Source organism: Tenrec ecaudatus, chromosome 6 (genome assembly GCF_050624435.1).
Source record: "Tenrec ecaudatus isolate mTenEca1 chromosome 6, mTenEca1.hap1, whole genome shotgun sequence".
Lineage (NCBI taxonomy): Eukaryota > Metazoa > Chordata > Mammalia > Afrosoricida > Tenrecidae > Tenrec > Tenrec ecaudatus.
In genome coordinates, this window is record NC_134535.1 from 135388608 (window position 1) to 135413356 (window position 24749).

Below are 24749 nucleotides of genomic sequence, written 5' to 3' on the forward strand. Positions count from 1 at the left end.
GTGTGTGTGTGTGTGTGTGTGCGTGTGTGTTTGTGCACGCCCGCGCTCTTGTTTTGTGTATTTTTTAAAATGGCTCTCTCTGTAGAGGAGGCCGATGAAACTCTGGAGGCCTCATTCTTGACGGGGTCAGTGCGGTCTACACCAGGCCAAAGTGCCTGTTCTCCGCTTTGTGCTCAGTTATCACTGACTAGAGGACTTGCCTAAACCCTTTCTCCAGGCAGCCTTTGTCTTTTCTAACAGTTGTGGAATCCCGAAACCCCCATACACACCCCTCCAACCCATCTGCGGGGCTCCCCTCAGCTTACCCACCCCCAGCCCAAGGTTTAAAATGAATTTGTGTCACGGAAGCCCCAAATCCACTGCACTTCCCCTTTCCCTCCCTGTTCAGTCACTCCGACCAGCATGTAGCTCCGAGGGCTAAGGCGCCTGGAGACTTTCTAAGGCTGTGAGCACTCTCTTCGTCTTCACTGATTTATACTTGTTTTGGTATTCAAAGCACCATATTCTGTACAGTTGTACGGCCCATCTTAACAAATGAAATCAGTACTATCCCATTACCCTCAGCCCCTTCACTGTCCCTCAGTTACTTCTGCCTTCACCCTCTGGCCCTCCCTTCTCGGTGGAGCGGAGGTGACTTGCCTGTGCGGTCTCCTCTAAAGCACGAATGAGCCATTCATCAGTGCCTTTCTGCAGCTGCCGCGTCCCCTCTTAGGCAGGGGAGAGTAAGCCCTAACCTCACGTCCCCTGGACCAGTCTCTGGATGAGGTGAACAAGAGGTCGCCTACCGCTACCCAAGCAAATCAGACATGCCGACACCCACTCTGCAAGGCTGTCTGTACTCGCTCTTAGCTCAGCAGCGCACGGCGCTCATGTAAACAGGGACTGTGTCTTTTAGGATGACATAAGCAGCCATTAAAACAACACAAAGAAGCACACACCGGGTCCCTTGTGTGGACCCAATGACAGCGAGGACAAGCAGCCAAAAGAAACCGGCATGCTCTGCGTCTGTGTCTGAATGTCTGTGTTTGGCTTCCATGGTTACAGAGGCTGACGGGGGCCTCTGGGTGCACTGGTCAACAGTCGGCCTGGGTCCTCCTAGTGGCCTGAGTCTGCCGTCGGTGGGTGAAAACTGGCCAAAGGAGGAGGTGGTGCCGTCTGGTTCAGGCGGTGTGTGTTTCTTGGGCTTGAGAGTGTGGGGGCAAAAGTACTGCCCTTACCAAAGCGATAATGCCAACGAACCATTAAAAAGCAGCTGAGCATTCGCTGCTCTGTGTTTTGCGGTAGTGACAATACGTGCCCCGAGCTCGCCAAGTGCTCTCGCCAGGTCTCCCCTGTGACCGGCAGCACTGGAAAGATAGCTGGCCCAGAGGAAGAGTTCAACCCGGGGCCAAGAAACAGTTTCCCTTTGTGCGGAGTCCACAGGCGCAGGTGGGCGTTAAATACAGTTCTTGGCCTCAGGAGAGCGCCGTGCTCTTCAACACGCAGTTCGTTTCATTTTACCAAGGCCTACATTGAACGACACAGGTCTGACACAGAGTTTAGAGTGCGTTACACCAAAATGAACCACGCCTTTTTCTAGAGAAAGGGTCCTACTGGGCACCTCCTCCTCCTTTCTGGAACCCGTACAACACTGGGCCACTCGGGAGCAGAGGACTCTGGGATCCGGGGGAACAGAAAAGAACACAGACCGCTCCGGTAGGACTTACATCAGATCGGGCCGGTATCTGTGGATGATGGCGCACAAGGCCAGGCCACTTTTCCAAGACATGGTGAGATCTGTCACATTCACCCCTGTGTAGCCATCTGTCTGCCTTTGGCACCAACCCAGCAGTTTGCTTGAACGAGCTACAGACTCTACAAGAACAAGAGACAAGATTATCGACGGGTACTCACCTAGGAACGCCGATGCCGGATCCTCCGGGTAGTACGCACATCCAGTACACGTTCAGCCCCTCCACTAGGTAGCGCGAGTGTGCTCTCTAGTCCCCACTGTCCTATCACCCTCAACCCTACTCGCTTTGGGTTACTTCTGCCATCATCACCGGCATTTCTTTTCGCTTTATTCCCCTTGCCCTACGGGCGCTATGCTTTAAAAACAACAACAACAACAAAACCAACTCAAGCTAGTTCCTGGGTTGAGCTCTTGACAGGTGGAATTTAAAAACAAAGAAAAGCCAAGCGGGTTGGGGCAAAATAGTTGTCCCTGGTTCCCCAAAGGAGTCTAGAGCGATGTACCGCGAGCAGGAAAGTGGAGGTCACCCAGATGCCTAGGTGTTAATCTACTCCCTCACAGCACGAATGACACGTCACAACTGGGCCTCTGGGCTATTCCTGCTGAAGCCACATCCCTCAAAGATACCTTGGGGAGAATTAGACCGGATGTTCTACCTAGCAGTACTTTAGCCGATAGCAGCCAAAGCCCTGACCTTAACATCTTCCCATTTGGCAAGTGTTTGTTCTGTAGGGTTACAGCAGCAAGGCCCAGGACCCCCGAGCAGAACCCCAGCCCCAGGCCAGGCCGTGCATGATCACAGCAGGCCCACATGCACTTGGCTGTTTCACGGGGCTGCCTTCTAAACCAGGAACAGCTTTTACGTATATCGGTTTTTCTCAATCACAGCAGAACTCTGATACCTGCAAGTGTGCCCAAGAGGTCTGGTCTTTCCTAGACTGAAGGCAGCGGAAACGACGCTGGCAGGTGAATGGAACAAGGTAAAAGCCACGTACAACAACACAACTGTTCTACTCTGTCTACATGTACTCTGAAACCACATGCAGAAAAACTGGGGATACCCCGGGGCCATCATACAGCTCCCCGCATCACAGACTAACTATTCCGATATCTCCCCAAACCTGTGTCTATTCACAATCCAAAATGCACCCGGCAACTCCACCATCCCACATTCCAGAAGCTATTACAGCGAACAAAGAGAGAGACACTCTCTGTTTTCTCGGGACTGGACACTCCCATAGAGAGAGACGGAGGTGCTCGAACTGCCTGCTGGCCACCGTGTCCACCTTGATATCCCCAATTCAAAAACTCCACAAACATAGAACTAATCATCTTGTTCTCTCGGCCTTCCCTCTCCTCCCACTTATTTAGACCCCGGGCAGTGCCCTCTCCAGTTGCTGATCTTGTGCTGAATAGTGCAAGCAACTGCCAGTGCCTGTGGTTCTGGCTCCTCACTGTTCTGCCACGTGGGTCACCGTGAGAATGACGAGGTAGCAGTTCCCCAAAGCCCACTACGCACAAGGCACTGTGCTGAGTGCTCTCACCACTCAGGGACTCCTCACAAACACACTGAGCAGCAAGGGCTGCCACCCTGACTCCACAGACGAGGTCACTGAAGTTCAGAGATGCTAAGTAGCCTGTACAAGGAAGGCCACCATGGCCCAAATGGCAGAGCTTGGACAGGGACCCCGTGGCATCTGGCCCCAGGGTCCGGTTCTCATCCCACTCCACCGCCGTCAACTGCTTTCTCCATCCCAACGTCAGATTTAGGCCTTCAACACCCGTGGCTTGAATGATTACAATGTGCGTCTAACTAGTCTTTCTACATCTGACACTGCCCTTCAAGAGTCCATCTTCTCTACAGATGGACTCAAGTCACTTGCTTAAAATAAATCATCATCATCTACTGGGGACCTTTCAATGTACACCATAGCCTTCTGTATCCTGGCCATGGCCCAGGACCCAGCTAAAATGCCACCATGCCATAAAACCTTCCCCAATAGCCTTAGTTGACTCTTCATCTTCTGCAGGGGAGGCCTGTGTATTTAGGAACCCTAGCGGCATGATGGTTCACGCACTAGGCTGCTCACCAAAGTCAACTGCGGGAGAAAGGCCTAGAAATCTCTTCTCCAAAATAGGACAATCCAGAAAACTCTCCACAGCAGTTCTTTTCTGTCATATAGGGTCACTGGGAGCTGGAATCCACTAAGAAGCATTCGACAACCTAACGCCTCAGACTGGGGCTTCTCGGCGTCACTTAGAATTTAGGCCATGTCGTTTTTTGTTGTGGGGACCTGTCTCTTGTACATTGTAGGAGCTTCCGCAGCATCCTGGGCCTCTACCCACCAGATGTCAGTAGGTTCTAGCATAACAGTAACTTCCTATGTTAGAACCAGTGAAAAGGTCTCCGGACATCACCAAACGTCCCTGTGGTCAGGGGGATGAGGGACAGAATCGTAACTGGTTGAGAACCACTGCCTTAGAATAAAAACCAAGCTCACTGTGAATGCACTGATTCCGACTCATTGGGACCTATAGGACAGAGCAGCACTGCTCCTCACGGTTCCCCAGACCATACAAGTTCACGGGCACAGCCGAGCCTCATCTTCCTGTCACAGAGCAGCTGGTGAGTTTGAATTTCCAGTTTCGTGGCTGGTAGTCCAATGCCCAACTCACAGAGCTACCAGGGATCCTTACTGCTTTAGCCAGTACTGCACACATTAACCGGACACAGGATGAGTACAGAGCTTTCTGGACAAGACACCTGGCATTTCCACAGGGCATCATCAGAACTCACCATTTCGAGTCAATTTGGGGGTCGTTCGGGAATTCACCAGGTTCTCCATTTCCAGGTGAATGTCTTTCGTGTCCCCGGTATCATATAAATGGCGCACCTGACAGAGTTTGGAGGTGGAAGAAGAAGGAAAATAAAGTGCCAGGTTAACAAGTTCCCCATCTCAGAGTCAAATGACTGAGAGCAAGGCGTGGAGACCAGCAGGATGGCTACGGGCTAGACAGACGCTCTGATGACAGTCTTTAATCCATGGTGGAATGAGGGGGTTCTGTAAGAATAAATGCACGTCCTCCCTGGTTTGCTCCACCATGGAGCCAAAGAACAAGTTCACTCTGTTGCGTGACAAGACGCTGAAAACAGCCTCTAGGAGGAAGGGGGCTCACCAACAGCTGTCAGGGCAGTCAAAGCAAGAGACCATTCGGATGGCGGTTACCCTAACAACACCCAGATGCTTGCAGCTCGTCGTGCAGGGAAAAGGCAATAGGAGAGCCACAAAGCTGAAACCCTCTAAACACTGCAAAGTGTGCAAAGATTTAACTGCCTAGTGATGGCAGTCCACAGCGTCTCCGTTGGACCGCTAAAACTGTCACTAACAGCAGGCTTTGAGGATGCCTTGTGAGCTCTCCGCACGTATAGATGGAGGTCCTAAGGAGCACCACTAGCCTCTCTAAGCAGGAAGGCGGGGCTTTTCTACGTCCACAAGGAGATACAGTCTCAGTGCCTCACGGGGAGTCTACCTTGTGCTGCAGGGTCGCTATGCACTGGCAGCCACTCCACGGGAGGGAGTTTGACTTTGGTGTGTAAAGCGCAAACTTCGGCACAAGGTGAATAAAATCGCACGATGACAAAGTGAAGCTATGTGTGAGGGGTTGCTTTCTAAATGTTGTTCCTCACTGGGGCTACTGCGTGCGCTATCAGGTGACCCAGCGCAGTCATTAGGACTTTCCGATGCGGAGAAGCAGCAGCACAAAAAGGTTGGCCGCCACCACCAATATATGTGCTGCGAAGGTTTACAGCACAATTTCCCCCACCCCCTGCGCAGGCTCTTTCATCCGCACTCCCCCCGCCCCCCAGCCACTATATTGGGAGCTCCTGCAGGGCCGCCATTCCACAGTTGGAGCCTGTCCAGCTGCAGTGTGTAATTGCTGCTGTAATCACTGTCAGAAGGCTGCCATTCTTACAGTCCGCAGCACATCAAGCTTCCCGCGCTTGCCCGGTTTCTAACATTTGGTGAGCGCCTCCCTCTTGTTGGACAGGGTCTTCCCTTGCACCCAAGTAAACACTGGCCTCCCTCGAGTCCAGTGTTTCCCAGAATGGGTGAAATGGCCCCCTGGGGGGCTCTGGGGTGATTCAGGGGCTGCAGAAGCAGATGATTTAGACTTTAATCTGAGATTATGGGCTACAGTACCAGTGTTTTTAATTGCCAGGGAGGCCTCTGAGTAATTTTTTCTTTTTTTTCTTCTGAGAAGGGGGCAGTAGGCCAAATAAGTTTGGGAACCTAACCTCACTACCCCTTTCCCTCCCACTCCTGACGCCCGCCCCGGTCTTTCAGCGCTGCCCGCTGTTTTACCTCTCAGAGTTCTCAACTGAATCACCCTGTTAGACTTGGGATCCTGTGCACAGGCAAGGGTTAGTGCCGCTATTTGACAGGTGAAGAACCAGAGGTTCAGAGACAATGAAAGAGCCTAAGTCACAGGGGATTTCACGGCAAAAATGGCGGTGGGAGTGGCATCTCCTGGCTACTGCACAAACAGTGCTCTTTCCCCTCTAGCACGCAATCTGGGTTAGGAGGCGTGTGATCATGTCTTAGACCCCACACGTGCTAACTCTGACCCTCAACAACTCTCTGGGTGAGCTGCTCGGTCTGCTGATGGAAACTAGTTTCGCCGGAGCGGATTCGGAGGGACAGCTACTGGAATACGGGCAGAAGGCCGTGGCTATGTGCCCCGAGCTCACATTTATGCACAGGTCACACACCAGCCGTCTGATGTGCTCACCAAGTGGGCTCAGACAGGGAGAGCTGACTAGATGGCTCTTACCTGGTTTGGCCGGAGGAAGTTGATGTTGATGTTGGGATACCTGGTGACAGGGTCGATGCTGTATTGGCTGAAGTTCTTACTCACATTCTCAGGGGTGGTCTGAGGCAGCAGCCTGTAAATGCTTTCCCTACAAGGACACACAGACTGCTCAGAGCAGGGGCCAGCATCATAAACATCTCTCTTCCTTTGTAAGACTTCTAATTTTTAACAGCCCACCAAAGTACCAGGAGGATAGGACAGACACTCGTTCTTGATTGACTGTTAGGTTTCTAACAATCCTGCATTGGTCCCCTCCTCCCATACCTGCCACCACCCGTGACCCGCAGTAATCCCACAGGGACCGGAGGGGCTCAGGGCCGAGGAGAACAGCTCCCAGACGGCTTTGGGCAATGGACAGCTCTGGCTCTAATTTACAAGGCAACTCATTTGCTGGCTGTTTTTAAAACAGCATGCCAATATATCCTTTTGCTTTTAAGACGTCACTAACGAAACAGGAACTTCTTACCAACTTTACCAGGACACCTTAAAGAACCGATCTACAATGGGGGGGCTGTCACTTTCCCCCAGGAGCTCTCCCCCTGGTTCTTCTGTCCCAGGCATGAGCTCTTGATCAGCCAGCAAGGCTCTGGACTTTGACCACCTCTGCCACAATCTGCCTCAGGACATGAGGGGTGTGTGTGCGTAAGGATGCCTTTGACTCCCAAGGCGCTTGTCATTCAGGCTGTGTCGGCACAGCCCCTGCTGCCACTCTGGCTTTGTTACCGTCTGTCTTTCGGGCTGACAGGCAAGAGGATCTAGTTTACCGGTGTCTCGACTTGCTCACGTAACTAACGTGCACAGGTCGGATTCACAGTGTTTGTGGGAAAACAGATGAAAAACAACAACAAAGGACTTTAATGGCAAATATCATTTGAAATGGGACAAGAGACCAGCAGCTAGACGAGACATCTTGAGGTTTCTATGATTTTATGAGTTAATGCTTGCCTTGCCTTCCTCCCCAGGACATGGTTAGCTAAGAGAGGAAGAGGGCGCCGCACACTCTGCCTCAGAGTTCCCCACCCGCCCCGCCGCATGTGCTCAGACGGAGCCATTACCTCTCTGCCAGGACTTCCAAGGGGCTTGTCCCCAGAGACCAACTTCGTACCATCCAGGCAGAGTCCATGGCAGCTAGGAAGCCCCGGGCGATTCCTGTGCCCATTGGCCAGAAAGGCTGCGGAGGAGACCAGAAACAAAAGCCAGCATGAACCACCTTTGGGACTCAGAAGGCCAACAACAGAGGAGGAATCGGCTCTGCACAAGTTGGTGGCGCTGGACTTCACCGGGTCACAAATTGGTAGGGGCCGAGTCACAGAGTGGACAGTATGGGACCCCGGGGAGCCTCGAGCCCGCCCATGGGGTGTGTGTGTGTGTGTGTGCTCGCGCGTGTCTACGGCACAACAGAAGCTAACTCCTCGACCTGAGACACCACACGGACGGCCCCTACCACAAAGCGCCGCGCCCGTCGCCCTCACCTCGAGGAGGCTGTCCCCAACCAGCGCCACCAGTAACTGGTGTCCATTCTGCTCCCGCACCAGGGCAGCGTTCTCCGAGGCGTACATGCAGGTGAAATCGAACATGGCCACGTCCGGCTGCCCATAGTGATTGATGGCGAAATCCAGTGACGGCAGCTGCTGCTGCGTGGAGAAGTCAGCCGCCTCCCTGGCGTAGTCCAGCAGGGCCTCTTGGTCCACGTTCTCCCGGGAAAGCAGCAGCTCTGTGTCTGCATAGTCCTGTGCAGGGAGGAAGGGAGGGAGGAAGGCGGGGTGGGGAGGGAGAGAGAGAGTTCACGATGAGACAGTCCAGGCAGATCCAGATGGATGAGCCTCACCACGAGACACGACCCAGACACACAGCCTTTCCTTGCCCCCCAAGGTGACATGAACACCCCAACACGGAACCTTTCCATGCATTAAAAAAAGGGCCATTTCTGAGAGAAAGCCCAGGCCCTGCACTCCCCCTGCAAACGTGTCGTCCTGGCTTCTTTGTTCCACGGCGTCCTGAGCAAGTCACGACTTCTTTGAGCCTCCCAATTTCCCGCGCAGCGTGGTTCTGAATACGAAGGGTACCATGTGTCGGAGGGGATCTGTGACCGCTTGTTCTTACTAGCCTCTGTGATCTGGGCAGCACGTTGGTTTGGCAGCTGGGGCCACAAGGAATGCCTGGGCTTGCACAATAAGCAAACCTACAGGAAGGACCCAGAGCTTCAGATCCAAAGATGCGGCGGTGAGAGCAAGCGTGGCCCAGGAGGCTGGGAAGAAACGACTGGAACCGAGAACAAAGATTTTCAGAACACGTCATCTACCTCACCCTGAAAGGCTCGATATGGAAACCCCGACAAGGGAGGACAATGAAGAGAGCTTTCCAATCAAGGGCCCGAACCCTCTTCTTTCTGTCCTGGAGGCTAGTGGCCCACAGCCAACCCTTGAGTCCCCTGAAGTGGGACCTCGGGTTCCCAAGGGCCCCAGAGGGCACTTGGAGCTACCACAACAGCATGTTAAGAGTCAAAATACAAACACGGAAGCTGGTGCGGGAAAGTGTTTGCTCAACACCGAGTGGCACGTGGTCTCGGCCCACAAGAAAGATAAACGAGAGGGTAAGCAGGTCGTGGCCCCTCAAGTGGTAACCATCACCTGCTGGAGATGGTCGGTAGAAGTCTTAGTGGGCACGCAGCTGGTGTCACTGGCTGCATCCCCTGGATGAGAAATATGACAGCTCAAAATAGTCCGTAGATCCACGTTACACAGCAGCCAACCAACCAGGAGGCGAGTCAAGAAGTACTGCTGCTGGGGGTCAGGCTCATACGCGCCTGGGCTTCTTCCAAACAAAGCATGTTTAAACACATCTCTGTGACCAGTGGACGGCTGCAGACACCGTCTCTGAGGAAGACAACTTGTCTTGCTAGGGTGCTTACTTTAAAATAATAAATAAACAAAAGAAAACTTTCTTGTGCCACGGGGCAAAAACAACAAAAAAATCCACAATTTTGAGGTCAGGACTAATATAAACTTTTTAACAAGACTCAACTGGACATCGTTCCGAGTCACGTAAGCTTTGAAACAAGTTTACAGGATGCTGCCCCATGTGAAACAATCAATTTGAGAGGAACCTAGCATTTTGAGCAAGGTTGCGAAGACCTGAAAGATGGGCAACGTCAAGCTCTACAAATGGAGCAGGCCTGCGTGTGAAGTCCAGAGACTGGGGAAGGAAGACGGTGTAAACACCAGGGCTGCAGCCGCTGCTTGTCTGGCGCTTGAACCTTTAAACAAGCAGCTTTCCGCTCACACGGAGCCCAAAGCCCCACGGGGAGCTCAGGGAGCCCAGGAACTGGTCTTTCTGCCAACGTTTGGAGCAAGACTGCAGGTGCGGAGGCCAGTCTTAGGAAACAAACTGTACTGAGGAAACGTGTGTTGGATCGACGGACATAATCCAGAGGGCAGGGTCCAATGCAAACAGCAGCCTCCGAGGGGTCTGCCGCCCTCATTTGACTCCACCAGAGAGGGTAGTTCAGAAAGACAGGGTAAGTGGGGAATTTCAAGGGGGAACAGTGCTCCAGGACAGAGAGCAATCACGGGGGCTTCTTGCAAGAAGTTTGCAGAAAATGGAAATCTGCAATCGATCGCGAGAAAAGGGCCAGCAAAGATGCTCCACGGACTGCTTTCCATCCCAACAATGAACTTGCTCATTCCTGCAGGGTAACAAGGGCTGCCCAGCCCTGACCTTGCCCCTGTAGGCTTCCATTTCCCAAACTCAAAGAACAATGAAAGGCAACACACAACGTAGCCCCCTGAAGCTGCCAGAACAGTCTTTTTGACCGAAGGTTGATCAAGGCATTTCTGAGGAAGGGTTAGAGATGGAAACACTGTCTTCAGAAGTCAACCGACCTCGGTGGGGAGCACGTGGGGAAACAGCTCTCCCCATTTGGATACTTTTGTTTAGTAAAGGCCTCTGCTATTTTGTAGCTACACTCTTGGCTCCTCCTCCTCTATCTTGCTTGTGGAATGGGCTAAACTGACAGCCTTATCTTGTTTCTCCTTCGAGCAGGGGCCTGAGAGACACACAAAGAGCATCACACACGTTCCTGGGTGGAGAGGAGACCTTGTGCTCTGGGCTCCTCGGCTCCCTCCCCAGCTCTCTGCCCTCAGATAAGGCAGCAGTGTTGCCTAGACAAGGGACTGGGTTCATTATCATCCCAGGAAGACAAAGGCCTGCCTGACACCTGGCTCTGGGTCTCTATGGGAATGGTGCAAGCCTGAGTCAGCACATGGGGGGTCTCCTCACTCCTGCCCACCCTTCCCATCGCATGGGGGCAGGCCCTCTGTGCGCTGCTGCGGAGAAGTGCCAACTGTACCCAGCGCTCACTCAGAGAATATATTTCAACCAATGTGACCAGAGCAGACTTAAGAAAGTCCCCTAGAGGTACTCTCTGCCCTGTGATGATCCTTCGTTAAACATCCCAGATGAACAACGCGCAGGGCTACCTGGTGGGGAGACTCAATTTGCACTTCCCAAACCATGGCGACAACGGGGAGGGCGGAGCCTGACCGCCCCGCTCTGTTGTACAGAGGGCCGCTCTGAGTCAGAGCCCACTGCGGCCCGAACACCAGCCGGCCAGACGTTGAGCCCTCTTGTTGGGTCATCAGAAAGCCCAGTCGTATTCCCTGGACCTCTGATAACTATATCTGCAGTGAAATCAGAACTGTACCCAGACTCCTAAGACACCCATCAGGGCTTCTTCAACGTCTCTTCCCTTATTACCCCTCCCTCCCCAAAGGAGGTCTAGTAAGTAATAAACCATTTACCACCATAGGCGGTGGAACTTCTAGGACCACACACCAAGTCGCCTAAAGGACACTGAAATATTTAGCCAGGAAATGATTCCCAAGAGCCCTGCTGGCATAGTGGTGATGTACTGGGCAGTGCTAACTGCAAGGCTCACAGTTCTAAACCACCAGCCAGCTCCCTGCAAGAAAGACGGGCTTTCTACCTTCACAGCAGTACAGGCTTCGAAACCCACGGGCGCAATCCGGACCTGTCCTGCACGGCTGCTGTGAGCTGGGCTCCACTTGAGGGCAGTGAGTTTGGTTTTGTGTTTGTGCTCCAAACAATATTGGCTGTGTGCTGACAGCTGTTAGAATGACGTGACGGTCCCATGGGGGTACAGGTGGGGTGGGGTGGGGGTGAAACTATTTGCTCTACCTTTGTTTACATTGGGAAATTCCAATCATAAAAAGTGCTTTGCAAAAAATTAACTGAAAACATGACAGACTATGTGCTCTCACAAGACCCATCAGGCGTTCACTTTTGTTTCCTTTCAAGGAAAGCGCACGGGGCCACAGGGTCCTTTCTCTCGGTGAGTGCAGTAACCACACCACACAAACAGGTGTTGAAAGAAGCGATTACTCACGTGCAGAATCACCCCTTTGTCCAGTAAACTCTGCTTTTTGGCTGTCATAACGAAATAGTGCGTATCGTCTTTGTAGTACACGATGTTCTCCAGGTCAATACCTGCGAATGGACAACAACCAAGCGCACATCAGTCTGCTGAGATGCCCGCCCATGGGGTCCAGAGACCAGGGGACAGGACTCCAGGCAGGGGAAGACAAAGTAACACAGACTCCTGAACTCAGGCCCTCCCTCCCTGCTTGCACAGCTCAGGAAAAGAAGGGGAGTTCTGCTTCTCGTGTCCACTCGGCACCCGGAGGCAGCCCACAGGCGACGGCAGCAGTAAGCAGGAACGTAGGATGCCCGGGGAGAGGACGACCACCACAAGATACTACCGCCTGGAAAGAGGATGAGTTGGTTATGCGGTTACTGCTCTGACAGTCCTCACGGAAGCTGGGGGCAATCTCCCAGAAGCCTAAGAATAGGACAGATAAGTTTGGGCCTGGGAGCAGAGGGTGCACTCTTGACTTTCTGATTCATTTAATCCAAGAAGTCGATATTATGTAAAGCAACCATGCTCCAGAACGCAGAGGAGGAAGGCAAGTTTGGCTTGTCGCAAAATATCCAAACTGATCTAAACAAAAGTTTTCATACAATGAAGAACCTAATCCCTATTGAGCACAAGACTGGTTTCCAAGCTCAGACCGGCACTTGGGAGAAAGAGTATGTTCATCCTCAATACTAAAGGCAGCTTTCCTGGGAAGATCTGAGCAAGCTGGCTACACCAAAACGGAGTGCCATCGCACAGTGCGGAGGGGCTAGGGAGGAGTTGGTAGATCCTAGAACGATTATCTAAGTACAAACAAATAAAAAACCACCCCAGCGCAGCCCAATCACTCTGATGAGCGGGGACTGCAGACCCCCAGGGACTCCAATGGGGAGCCCCGATGTCTGTGGGAAGAGCGGAGGTACCCCGCGGCCCCGCCAGCCTCCGAGACAAGCTAGCAGGTGCTCATTGGGAGCTCTCTCTCCTCAACGCTTCCAAGGCATCTCCACCAACCTGTGGCTTCCCGCAGCTCCTGGAAGAATTTTTGGTTGAATATAAAAGCCACACCGCTGATCTCTTCCACTTTGGCTTCGGCTGTTGTGTTCCGGTTAATGAAGTTCGCTGTGATGGCAATGGCCAGTTTGCCACGAAATTCTTTCCGACGGAATCCTGGAGGGGTGGGGGTGGGGGAATCACTGTCACGGAGGTGGCAACAGCTAGGAGATGGGGAGAAGGGGAGAGGAGGAGAGGGTGGGGGGGGGTGGATGGCTTCCAATGAGAGGAAGCGAGGCAGACACTCATGAAAGCCTGGGGATAGGAACTCCATGGGAAACGTCAGGGCAGTTCTTCCCTATAAAAGATTATCTTCCAACGAATATACAAGCAAGGAAAGAAAGACACCAAAGTCTTCCGTAGCATTAGTAATCTTGAAACATGACTGACCAGAATGATTCCGTGCTAGGGATTGCATTTAAGGGGGGGGGGGGGAGCAGCAGCTGCAGCAGCTATGCTGAATCCTGGCAGTACCAACCAAATGGAGCACAGCTCACCCCCCGCCCCCTGGCACCCGAGTCACGCGCGTGCCGGCTGGCCACAGGAAGGGTGGAGCCTTACAAGACGGAGCAAGCGCACAGATTCTTAGGAGCGTGGACTGAGCATCCAGATGCTCACCACGGAGGTGGGACAGGGCCAGCCTCCACAGCTATGAGCCCAGCAGAGGGGCAGCGGCCAGTACCTTCCAAGGTGTTTCTTCGGCCATCCCCGCCAATGATCACTTCAAATTCATACTCTGACACAGGATGCGTTTTGGGGTGCACCAGTGCCCGCCAACCTATCCCTGTGGGCCGGAATGAAAATGAAGACCATCACCCGACTACATCCACCCATCGAAGGCTCGCGCTAGACTCTCAAGGATGTGCACTGCACAGCAAAGCCCTGAGTGGACATGCAGGGCAAAGCACACAGAGAAGTCCCGGGGAGTGCCAAGGGGACTGTCCCAACGGGTGGTTTTCGAGAACAATCCCTGTGCCCATAGTGGCGCACGTGCTGTCAAAGACCTCCGGATGACCGAAGGTCCCCACAGCAGGCAGGCCGTCCCAAAGGAGCAGCTCCTCTCACTAGTTCTGAAAACAGCTCATTTCCTCTCATCGTCTCCTTCCACCGTGTTGCTTCTCACCCCCTCAAGCCCCTCTTCATTTGTCCCAAAGCAACTTACGTTCATTTTCCTGGTCCTCGGGAGGATACACAAGTCCTTGGAACTCTACATTGACGTGGATTTCAACGCCTAGGATCAAGGCTACTTTCAAAAGAATGAGCTGGAGCTGGCGGATACCTGGAAGAATGGGAAGGTTACATCAGCGGTTGCCCCGCTCAAGAGAACAGGTCAGCAGTCACTGCGCGGCTTTCCACGTGCCCACAGCTCCCTCTCACTTAATCTGGTGGAAGTGATGTCCCACAGAGACATCAAAGGCCACACTTACCTGTTGGGGCAGGTGCTCAAGATAACCAGAAAGCTACAGCCAATAAGAGACTCCCCTGAATGAGAGCCAGCATTACTGAGCATACGCTCCAGTCCTGAGAGGGCACAGTTCTTTCCGTGCAAGACCGAAGGGCCGTGCCGTCCAGTCTGACACAGAGCCGCTGCGCTCACTCCTGCAGGCTCCTAGAGTATTCCTGTCACTCTCACACCTCACCCATGTCCACACAGTCTCATACAGTGCGCACAGGAATGACAGACTGACCCTCGCCGACCCCTCATCTTCTCAGGGGATGCCAGAGCCCCACATGACTGAAAATCTTGCTAAGGTTCACGGTGAGAGTTCTCAATGTCTCTGCAGTCCCGATCTAGGTCAAACTCTCTAGACCAGGGGGTCCTCAAACTTTTTAAACAGGGGGCCAGTTCACTGTCTCTAAGACCCGTTGGAGGGTCAGACTATAGTTTGAAAAAAAACAAAACTAAGAACAAATTCCTATGGACACTGCACATGTCTTATTTTGAAGTAAAAAAACAAACGGGGTAAAAACACCCAGAGGGCCAGATAAATGTCCTTGGTGGGCCGAAGTATGAGGGCGCCTGCTCTAGACTGAAGATAAATCCTTCCAGACATGAGGTAGTTAGTATATTGTGCCAACCTGGCCGATAAAACACATGTGGGGTTAATTGAAAGGTGGAAGGACAAATGGCTCAGTGAGCCTCACCTTTCTGGTTCTCGGGTCTCTTGCTTTCTGATGGTCGGACCAGGGTGCAGCTGCCTTAGCCAGTTCCCTGCTTCAGCTGGCAAGGCTCACTTCCTGCAAGACATCCCTGAGGAGAAGCCACATGGACCTACCCCGATGCAGCCCTGGGTGCTGAAGCAGCCATGTGGAGACCCCTGCCAGCACTGAGATGGTTACACGTTCACTGACTCGGCTTTCCTCCTGCAGTCGGCATCATTGTGTCTGTTTTGTGAGATAGAAGAGGACTTTGTGCATTGCTGTTGTACATATGGGTTAATGTTGGACTTGTGAGCTTGGGCAGCACTGGGTAGGGATGTTTTCTTGATGTGTTCTTAACCTATTCCAGGCAGACAGAGCTATGGAATTAATGGCTGCTGGGAGCACATGCCAAACCCTCCTCTAAGTCCTCCCAGCGACTTTCCTCAGATCAGCTCAGCACACCACCACCCTCCTGAGTCACCTTCTGTCTAAGTCTGGGTACTTAAGAGAAACAAATCCACAGAAACTAATATGCATAAGACTGTTTTATATAAAGGGTAAATTCACATCAAGAAAATATGCCAACCCAGTGCTGCCAAACCCAACATTAACCCATTAACCCATATGTCCAACACCAATCCACAAAATCCTCCTCCAACTCACAAAACAAACGCAATGACGCCAACTGCAGGAGGAAAGCCAAGTCAGTGAATGTGTAAGCATCTCAATTTTGGCAGGGGTCTCCACGTGGCTGCTTCAGCACCCAGGGCTGCATCGGGGTAGGTCCATGCGGCTTCTCAGGGATGTCTTGCAAGAAGTGAGCCTTGCCAGCTAAAGCAGGGAAGTGGCTAAGGCAGCTGTACCCTGGTCCAACCATCAGAAAGCAAGGGACCCAAGAACTAGAAAGGTGAGGCTCACTGAGCCATTTGTCCTTCCACCTTTCAATTAACCCCACATGTGTTTATCGGCCAGGTTGGCACAATAAACTAACTTCCTCACCCTCTCAAAGACCCACTACATCCCATGCCAGCACACACTTTATTTTCGCAGACAACGTGAGCTCAGGATGCTTGACAAATTGTATCGCAACTCATGGGCAGAGTGCGTACTCTGGCAGTGGAACGCGGTAGCTGTTGGCCAGGGTTTGATAAAACACCACGGCCAAGAGCAAAAGGTTCAACAGGCTGCAGTGTATTTCGGGACTCTACATTGCTTTTACAACAGGCCACTTTCCATCATGAAAGCAAAGCCACTGCTCGCATCAACTTGTCCTTACTGCACAGAAAAGCACAGGCTGGAGCCCTCAGCTCTGCTTGGAGATGAACTGGCCATCTGCTTGCCCAGTGCCTGGCCCACGGTGTTTCCCCTAACTCACTGCAAGTGTTCAGAAAGAGTCCAAGACCTCCAGGAAAAACTACGCAAACTCATTTTCGAGGAGGTCCGTTTGCACTTCAGAGTCATGGGTCACAAACATCATGGCTAGCAGGTATTTTGATTTCATGTTGAGAGTGCTTTCTACCAGACAGATACTGATGCTAGCAGGAAAAAACAAGCACCTGAGCTGCTGAGTAATTCATTCCGCATGCGATCTGCCTAGCTCATGCATTCTACTGAGGAGTGGGCAGGAAAGGAGGGGAACCTGAGAGCAGGACTGACTTACTGATGTGGTCGATGGCCCCCGCACAGAACTTCCCGTAGAACTTCTTGGCACCCAGACCTCGCAGATCATGTATGGTGAACGGCCAGAGATGCAGGACGTTGTTTCGGGAGAAGCCATCTCGCTTCTCAAGAACGACCACCTTGGCTCCCAGTAAGGATAAGTCAATGGCCGTCCGGAGTCCACAGGGCCCAGCTCCAATGATGAGACACTGAAAAACAGCTGTGCTCAGCCCAAAGGCAGCACCTCGTGGGAAAGCCCACAGAGCTACATAAGCTTTATCGGCCCACAGCGCCCTCCCCTGGGCCCCCAGAGAGGACTCTCCTCCCCACGAGCAAGGCAGCTTCAAAATCCACCTGGGCCGCAGCAGAATGCTTGCAATGCTTAAGATGAGAGCTGAATGCTGCGGCTGGGCGAGTTTAATGGACAACACTGGACATAACCCCAGCATGTGTTCACTTTGGACTGCTCAGGAGGCCCACAGATTTGCCACGTCTTTGAATGGGTAATCGTTTCGACCAGAGATCTCAAAGTCCCATCTACTCTTCCCCAGAGAGATGAGGACCTTTTGGAACATTTGAAATCAAGCAGGTTTCTGTCCAAGAAGGCACAGGTGACTAAACGCATAGTCGGGGCAATCATGGAACCCTGGCATGAGACTACGCGCCATCCAATTCCCAAGGAGCAACTAAAATGAGTTCTGAAATGGTCACCTCTAGATCCAAGGTCCAGGCACATGATCGCAAGGACCCACTTTATAACTTACTGAAGGTAAGGAAGACCCAACACTTGTTTCAGGTAGTCTGCATGCGCAAAACTAAAAGAAGACACCTGCCATCTCGTGGCTGTTAATCCCTTTGACTCCGAATCAAAACCCAGTTCTCATCTATGAAAGGGGCACCTTGGACAGTTGCTTCTCTTCTCTTGGTGGGTATCTACTGAAATGGGCCTGTCGGTATCCAGACAGGCTAACTGACAACCCATTAGAAGACAGAACAACATCCTCTGACAGCCATTTGCAATTTCATTTCCCTGCTAGCTTTGCTCCAACTTCATGCCGAAGGCAACCTCGCATTAAGAAGGCAGGCAGAACTCCGTCTTTTCTTGGGTCCCTTCTCACACCCACTCCGGCACAGGCATTTGAGCACCTCGGATCTCTGCCCAGGTATAACCTGTTTCAGGCAAATCTCTCCCCAGGTTATAAAAGCGAGCAAGGGAAATACTTTGCTTCTCAAGGTACCTGCTTATGACTCAAAACAGGACCTTTGGAATATGGATGCGAGAGGCCTGAGCTCTTTGGCCCACACTCAAGTTGGCGAAGACTGCACTTTACTGGTCACCAAGTGTGGCATAATGACTTTACAAAGAGGGCGGGCCCTCCAACCGCGCCGCCAGGTTCCGAGAGGATGCTAACAGGACTTGTCTCAGATGCTCCTTGCAGCCCTAGATGCAAGTGACCTTAACCCTCAGAACAAACAGTGTGAGATTCAAAACAGGGTGGGGTTCCTACACCACGTGATTTCAGGACTGTTTTTCAATAGCTGAAACCTTGAACTCTCACAGGGAAATCCATGAAATATGCTTACAAACAGTCTCGCACACATGAACCAGTCCAGTGAACACATGTACTGAATGCGCCAAGTTTCAGTAAGGCCGCATCTCGACTTCCCACGCCTGGCTCTACACCTGGAGCTTCTCTTCAGTGAGACCCTCGGGCGGGCGAGCCCTGAACCCAAAGGCCATATGCCCTTACCTTAGTGTTAGTGCAGGCCTTCCCCTTCCTGTAGTCTTTGTGGCTGCCCCGCTTGTCCAACTTTGCCCACAGGGCTTTGGCTTTCCAGTAGTTAAGCTTGGACTTGAGCTTATGGTAGAAGGAGCGGTAGTCCTTGGGCTTCAGTTCCAGGTAGTCACAAAGCTCTTGGAAGGCCTTCAGAGTCCCCTTGCAGGTGGTGGCCTGGACAAAGCGGTCAAAGAGGATATGCGCTTGATTCATGGTCTCATTCTTGCTTTTCTCCATGCTTCTCCACGCTCAGCCGCACCCCAGAGGGGTCTGTGTGATGGCCGACGACACGCGCTTGACCCGGTCACGTTAGTCTAAGAACAAGAAAGAAAGAAAAGGTTGGCCAATCCCAGCTTGCTTCTACAAGCACGTCTCAGGAGGCAGCACTCAGAGTGGACCTCCTAAATCAAGGGTGCTCAGTACGCCGATCACGATCGCAGATGTTGTGTGGGTAAATCGCACGGCATTAAAATTAGACGGAAGACTATCATCAACCCAGCGCAGCCAATCAGATGCAATCTTAGTCGTCAAACGCATGCGCAGACTGAGCAAAGTGCAGCAAAACTGACAAGCTAAGTTAGCGCCGATTTTTAGACCTTGGTTTTTTTTTTCTCTTAAAGGTAAGAAAGGGTATGAAAAAAAAAAAAAGAAAGGGTATGAAAATGAGTGGGGGAGCTGGACCAAGTAAGAAGACAAAGACGTATCACTTTCTTATGGAATGGGAGATTTGGGCACTATAAGCCGACATTCAGCTGAAGTCCAGAGCACAGGAGCAGTTCTGCAATTTACTATGTGCTACCTCCTTGACTGAATTATTCGGCTCTACTTATTGATGTGAGTCGGCCTTTTCCACATAAAGATCATTAAGTCCAAGTACTGTTCCACCATGATGGATGATCATTTGGAAGTGTGTTTGAGGCTGGCTGTCAGCAGCTACTGTCCAGACTATGCATCCCTGGCTCATTCCATTCAGTGCAAGTCCTCAGAGTAAACTCAGGTAATGACAAAACATGTGCATAGTTGATTGCGTTGTGCAATATGGACTCAGGTGGTTATGCAAGGTACATACACATATATTCTACATACAAAGAATTATGAATAAATGTAATAAAATATATATATTGCATTTTTGTGGTTGGTAGATCATTTTGACTTAATCATTTCATACATAGCTCGCATGCTGAACAAGTCTGAGCACCCCTGTCCTAAGTATGAGGCTCACTGGGTCAGCGCATACATACTGTACATCTTCTATACGTCAAAGGGCTCAGAGGGAGCGGTGGTTCCACACTTGGCTGCAATCTGCAAGGTCTGCAGTTCGAAACCATCATCTATCCGCTCCTTGGGAGAAAGACGGGACTGTCTGTCTACTCCAGTCAAAGAGTTGCAGTTTCAGAAACCCACAGGGACAGTTCTACCCTGTCCTATAGGTTCACTGTGAGTTGGCATCGACTTGATGGCAATGAGTTGTGCTTTGTTTTTATAAATCATCTCACTAAGGGCTCTTACAGCTCTTAGAACAGTCCATACATCAATAGTATCAAGCACATTTGTACATAAGTTGCCATCATAATTTTCAAAACATTGTCTTTCTACTTGAGCCTTTGGTATCAGTCCCCCCATCCTTGTGACCCCTTGATAAATCATAGATTATTATTTACTGTTATTTTCATATCTTATACCATCTGCTGTCTCCCTTCACCCACGTTTCTGTTGTTCGTCCCTCTCAGGGAGGGCAGGGTGTTACATGTCGATCGGTTCCCCTTTTCGCCCCGTTCTTTCCCCACCCATTATTGTTCCTGAGGAGTTTATCTGGCTTTGGCTTTTAATATCCCAAGTACTATGCTAGACACTGGGGCTGAAAGACGGGCTGGCAGCCTAGCGGGTGAGGCAGGCACACCACAAAGTGGTCCAGGTGCTTTAACCCTAAAGCACACTGGAGAGAGGGAGGGAGGAGAGAGGTGGGAGAGACTGGGGGCTCTTCGTTGTCCATGATGGCAGAAGGAACGACCCGGAGCTCTGCTCCTGTGGAGATGGCAGTCTAGGAAACCCCATGGGACAGGGCTGAGCACAGTCAACTGGACCGTGCATGAAAACAAACGCTCGCTATCCAGTGGAGAAGCGCAGGGTGTGGGGAGGAAGTGCAGCAGCCAGGCCCAGAGCGGCTCTGAGAAGAGATGGGAAGAGAGTCGAGAATGACTGCCAGGTTTCTGGCTTTGAGTCACCAGATCAAAGGTAACTCAAGGAAACAGATTAAAAAGTAGAAAAATTCGGGGATCAGGGTGAGGTGGCGGGTTGGTGTCCCTTGGGTCTGAGTGTGAAAGAGTCAGCAGCCAGTACAAAGGTGAGACAGTGGTGCTTCCATGGTTGAATTCTCACCTTCCATGGCCAGGTTCAATTCCTGGCCAGTGCAGCTCATGCTCAGTGACCACCTGCCTATCCATGGAGGCCTGCATGTGGCTACGATGAAGAACAGCTTTCAGTGGGGCTGCCAGGATTAGACATCAGACGATGAAAACCTTATAAATCACAACAGTGCAATCTGCAGCCAATCCTGGGGACGGGCCAGGACCAAGCAGAGCGCTTTGTGTGGGGATACCCTTAGCTGGCAGCCAGCAGCACCAAGCATTTGGGCGGGCAGTTGAATCTATGAGTGAAGCTCACCCAAGGAAAACCCATAGGGAAAAAGAGCCAGGCTTGGGAAGCGGCCTGAGCAACAACTTGGAAGTGACTGGCGGAGACACATAAACCGTCGACAACTGTTATGAAGGAACAACAGAGAGAGGCCTGAAGAGACCAAGAGAGAAGAGTCTCAGAGGGTCTTAAAGGACTGAGCAAGCCTTCCACTGCACACGGTACATGACAGGGCCAGGAGGCGCCACAGCCGGAACCAAGAGCTCTACCACGTTTGAAAGTATTCACGACGGTGCCCACACTTTCCACTTATCAAAAGCACCCCCACCCCAACATCCCATGTTTGGGTGCTGGAGAAGGGCTTTTGGGTGCTGGAGAAGGGCTTTTGGGTGACACTGTATAAGCTCCTTTATGCACTCGCTCCTCTGGTCTGTACCATTTTCACTGACCGTCACTGTTACGACTCTTGCTGAGAGCCTTGCAGGTCAAGCGGGGCCACCTGAGGGGGACGGTGAAGAAAGCAGGACTGGAAACGGGAGACACAGGGAGGAAGTGGGCCTGAGCAACGTCCCACTGTGCGGACTGCAATCAATGACATGGGGGGAAATGTTGATAAATTATTAAATGGGACACCCTGAGCTTTGCAAAACCTTCACAGGACTCACAATGAAAATGTAAAATGCCAAGACAGCCCGGAAGAGGCCGGTTTGACTATATATGCATGGCGGTCACCATGGGCGTGAAGAACAGAGCCAAGGCAGTGGACGAGTACCAGCCTGGCTCTTAGCCTCACCTGTGCCAGACCTTAGCGACTGGCTCTGAGCCAGCAGGCCTCAACACTCCCGCAGGCTGGAGGAGTGAGCTCTGAGAGGCCTGTCCATTGACCCCGTCCTCCAAAAGAATGAAACACAGTCTCCCAGTCACAGCTCATTCCTGGGGCTCCAGTCAATGGTGTCACCAATTTACCACTGGCAACCACAACTGGATTGGGACCTTGCATTGACAGGTGATTTACTGACTTGGGGTGGAGGAGGGTTGGGACTTGTCGATGGGCTGCCTCTATGAAGGGTGTACAGCAGTGATTCTCAACCTGTGGGTCGAGACCCCTTTGGGGATCAAACGACGGTTTCACAGGGGTCGCCTAAGACCATCCGAAAACACATTATTTCCAACTGTCTTAGGAACTGAGACACCGTTCCTCTATCCATCTCCAGTCGGGTCCACCCACATGCAGATACGCCAACATCCAAGTCCCTGGCGTGAAGACTGTTACCCATGCTACACCATGCTTCAAGGATAATTTGTCATTAGAAACAAATATTTCACAATATATCATGACATTGTTTTGTGATGAATCACTATGCTTTAATGATGTTCCATTTGTAACAATGAAAATACACTCTATGAGATATTTACATGATGATTCTTAACAGTAGCAAAACGACAGCGATGAAGTAGCAAGGAAAATAATTTTATGGTTGGGGGTCACCACCACATGAGGGTCGTATGAAAGGGTCGCGGCACGAGGAAGGTTGAGAACCGCTGGACTGTGAATAAAGAAGCGGCCAACTCTTCGGGGAACCAACCCCACGGAGGCAGTAGCCACCCAAGTCTGTGTGCTGACGAAATCGACTCTGTGCAGCTGAGCACCCCGCGCCAGTGGGACCCAGATGGACCCAGGGCTCTGAGCCAGCACGTGCCTCTCTCCACAGCTCACATGAAGACCAGGCGGGAAGCCGTGTCAGGGGCGAGAGTCACAGATGGATTCAAGGAACTGCCAGCCCCCAACATCAGCAGCCGCCCGGCTACTCCTGTGCCCTCAGTCTCAGAGGGCAGCTCTACCCTGAAACCCATGGCCTTGACTTCCCAGCCCCAACAGGCCACCTTCCCGTCAACCCCTGCCAGCCTCAGCCGCTAAGAAACACAGCTTGTCCCAATAGCCTCGAGGGTCGAGAGTCCTGTGAGAAATGGAGTTAACAAGGGCCGACACCCAGTTTCCCTTCAGTAATGGTTCAGTCCACGGAGCAGAGCAGCCGGCGATACCGAACATTTTTCCTTGCAAGCCCGGATTCATCCTAGAAATGAGTCAAGAGGTGGCTCAGGGTCCTGAGAAGGGCTGTGAAAGCCTTGTGAAAAGTCCCCAGCGTTGGCTTGGGGCAGGGGGGCTTTTCCTGGTGCCTTCCTTGGGGAGACTTCTGTGGCCTGTTGGTACACGGACAATGCCGTGCAACTCTGACCTGGCATCCCTACCCGTGTCCATAATTAACTTTCCGCCCAGCAGAGGCACGGTGTTTGGAAGTGGTTTATTTCCCCCAGTTGGATCTGTCTGTCCGCCTTGCGTCCGGGCAGAGCGCGGTTTTACCTTGCTCTTTCACAGCAGCGCGGCTACTTCCTGCCAGGCTGCAGGGCAAGGGCACCATGATGTCCTTGCGAGAAGGGATTCCAAGGGCCCCGGGACAGGCACAGGCAGGTGCAGGGTGGCACAAGTCCCTTTAGCTTTTGGTCTCCTGTTGCACGTGAGGGGCAGACTGACACTGTCTACCGAGGTCCTGACAGCACTGTGGAAAAGGGGAATTGGTGAAAGTGAGCAAAATGAGGGAGGGGATTGAAGTGAGGGCATGCCGTTGGGGAAATTGGTGCTGACAGACTAGCTGGATGCAGGGTGGCCACAAACCTTCCGTTTGTGACAAACACTGCACCCACGGGTCAATGAAAGAGGCGGTGCCAACAGTCCTAAAGCCTCACCCTGTTGTCAGGATAGGGACCTCTGGGGGGCCCGCCCCGCCAGCTCTAAGAGTGACCACTCTCTCTGAGTCGCAGTCTCGGAGATCCATAGGAGCGGCTCTACCCTGTCCTGCAGGCTCCCTGTGAGATGCAATGACTCGGGGAGTGACTGGCTCGTTCGGCTGCCAGGCTGGCTCGGTATGCACACCTGCCTACGTAATCATCTCAGGGTTGGCATCTCCGCCATCACTGACCGACCTGTGGACCCCTTCGGTCGCCGATGCCCTTCGATTCTGTGGACGTAAAACACACCTTCAAATTACCAGGTGGCAGCCACAGCCCTGGACAAACTGCAGAGCGACAGGCAAGTGTTGAAACGCCCAGTTGAAGGTATTTCGACCTTCAGGTCACTAATGACAACAGATAAATCGTGGTAGGTTGGTTCCTGGAACAATGGGGCAGGCACCCAGTGAAAGACTACACAAGATGAACTCCCTCGGGCTGCCTCACTTTTCCTACTTTGCAAGGCAAATGACACCCCTGCAGCCTGGCAGCTTGCTTCCATCTGTAGCCCTGCAGGGCCAGGGCTGTGGCACCGGCAGGCACGCTGACCCGCTCCCAGAGCAGCCAGGCAGGCCCACGGGAGAAGGGCCATTCCAGTGACTGTCGCCCACTTCCAGAAGGGCAACATTGCCCTTCAGTCCTAAAGGTCACCCCAGATCCTGCT

At 52.2% G+C, this 24749-nt stretch overlaps 1 protein-coding gene across 14 annotated transcripts in view; it reads right to left on the reverse strand.

Moving 5' to 3' along the window:
• The window catches only part of MICAL3 (microtubule associated monooxygenase, calponin and LIM domain containing 3), a 204998-nt gene that overhangs the window by 93324 nt on the left and 86925 nt on the right, over nt 1-24749 (reverse strand). For all 14 annotated transcript variants that reach the window (XM_075552280.1, XM_075552279.1, XM_075552275.1 and 11 more), the window contains exons 2-12: nt 18638-18978; nt 16888-17095; nt 14248-14364; nt 13768-13869; nt 13047-13202; nt 12009-12109; nt 8077-8334; nt 7660-7775; nt 6566-6692; nt 4530-4626; nt 1707-1854 (exon numbers count right to left, since the gene is read on the reverse strand). In XM_075552280.1, the coding sequence (XP_075408395.1) occupies nt 1707-1854; nt 4530-4626; nt 6566-6692; nt 7660-7775; nt 8077-8334; nt 12009-12109; nt 13047-13202; nt 13768-13869; nt 14248-14364; nt 16888-17095; nt 18638-18901 (1694 nt within the window). In that variant the 5' untranslated portion in view covers nt 18902-18978. The remainder of the gene's footprint in view (nt 1-1706; nt 1855-4529; nt 4627-6565; nt 6693-7659; nt 7776-8076; nt 8335-12008; nt 12110-13046; nt 13203-13767; nt 13870-14247; nt 14365-16887; nt 17096-18637; nt 18979-24749) is intronic.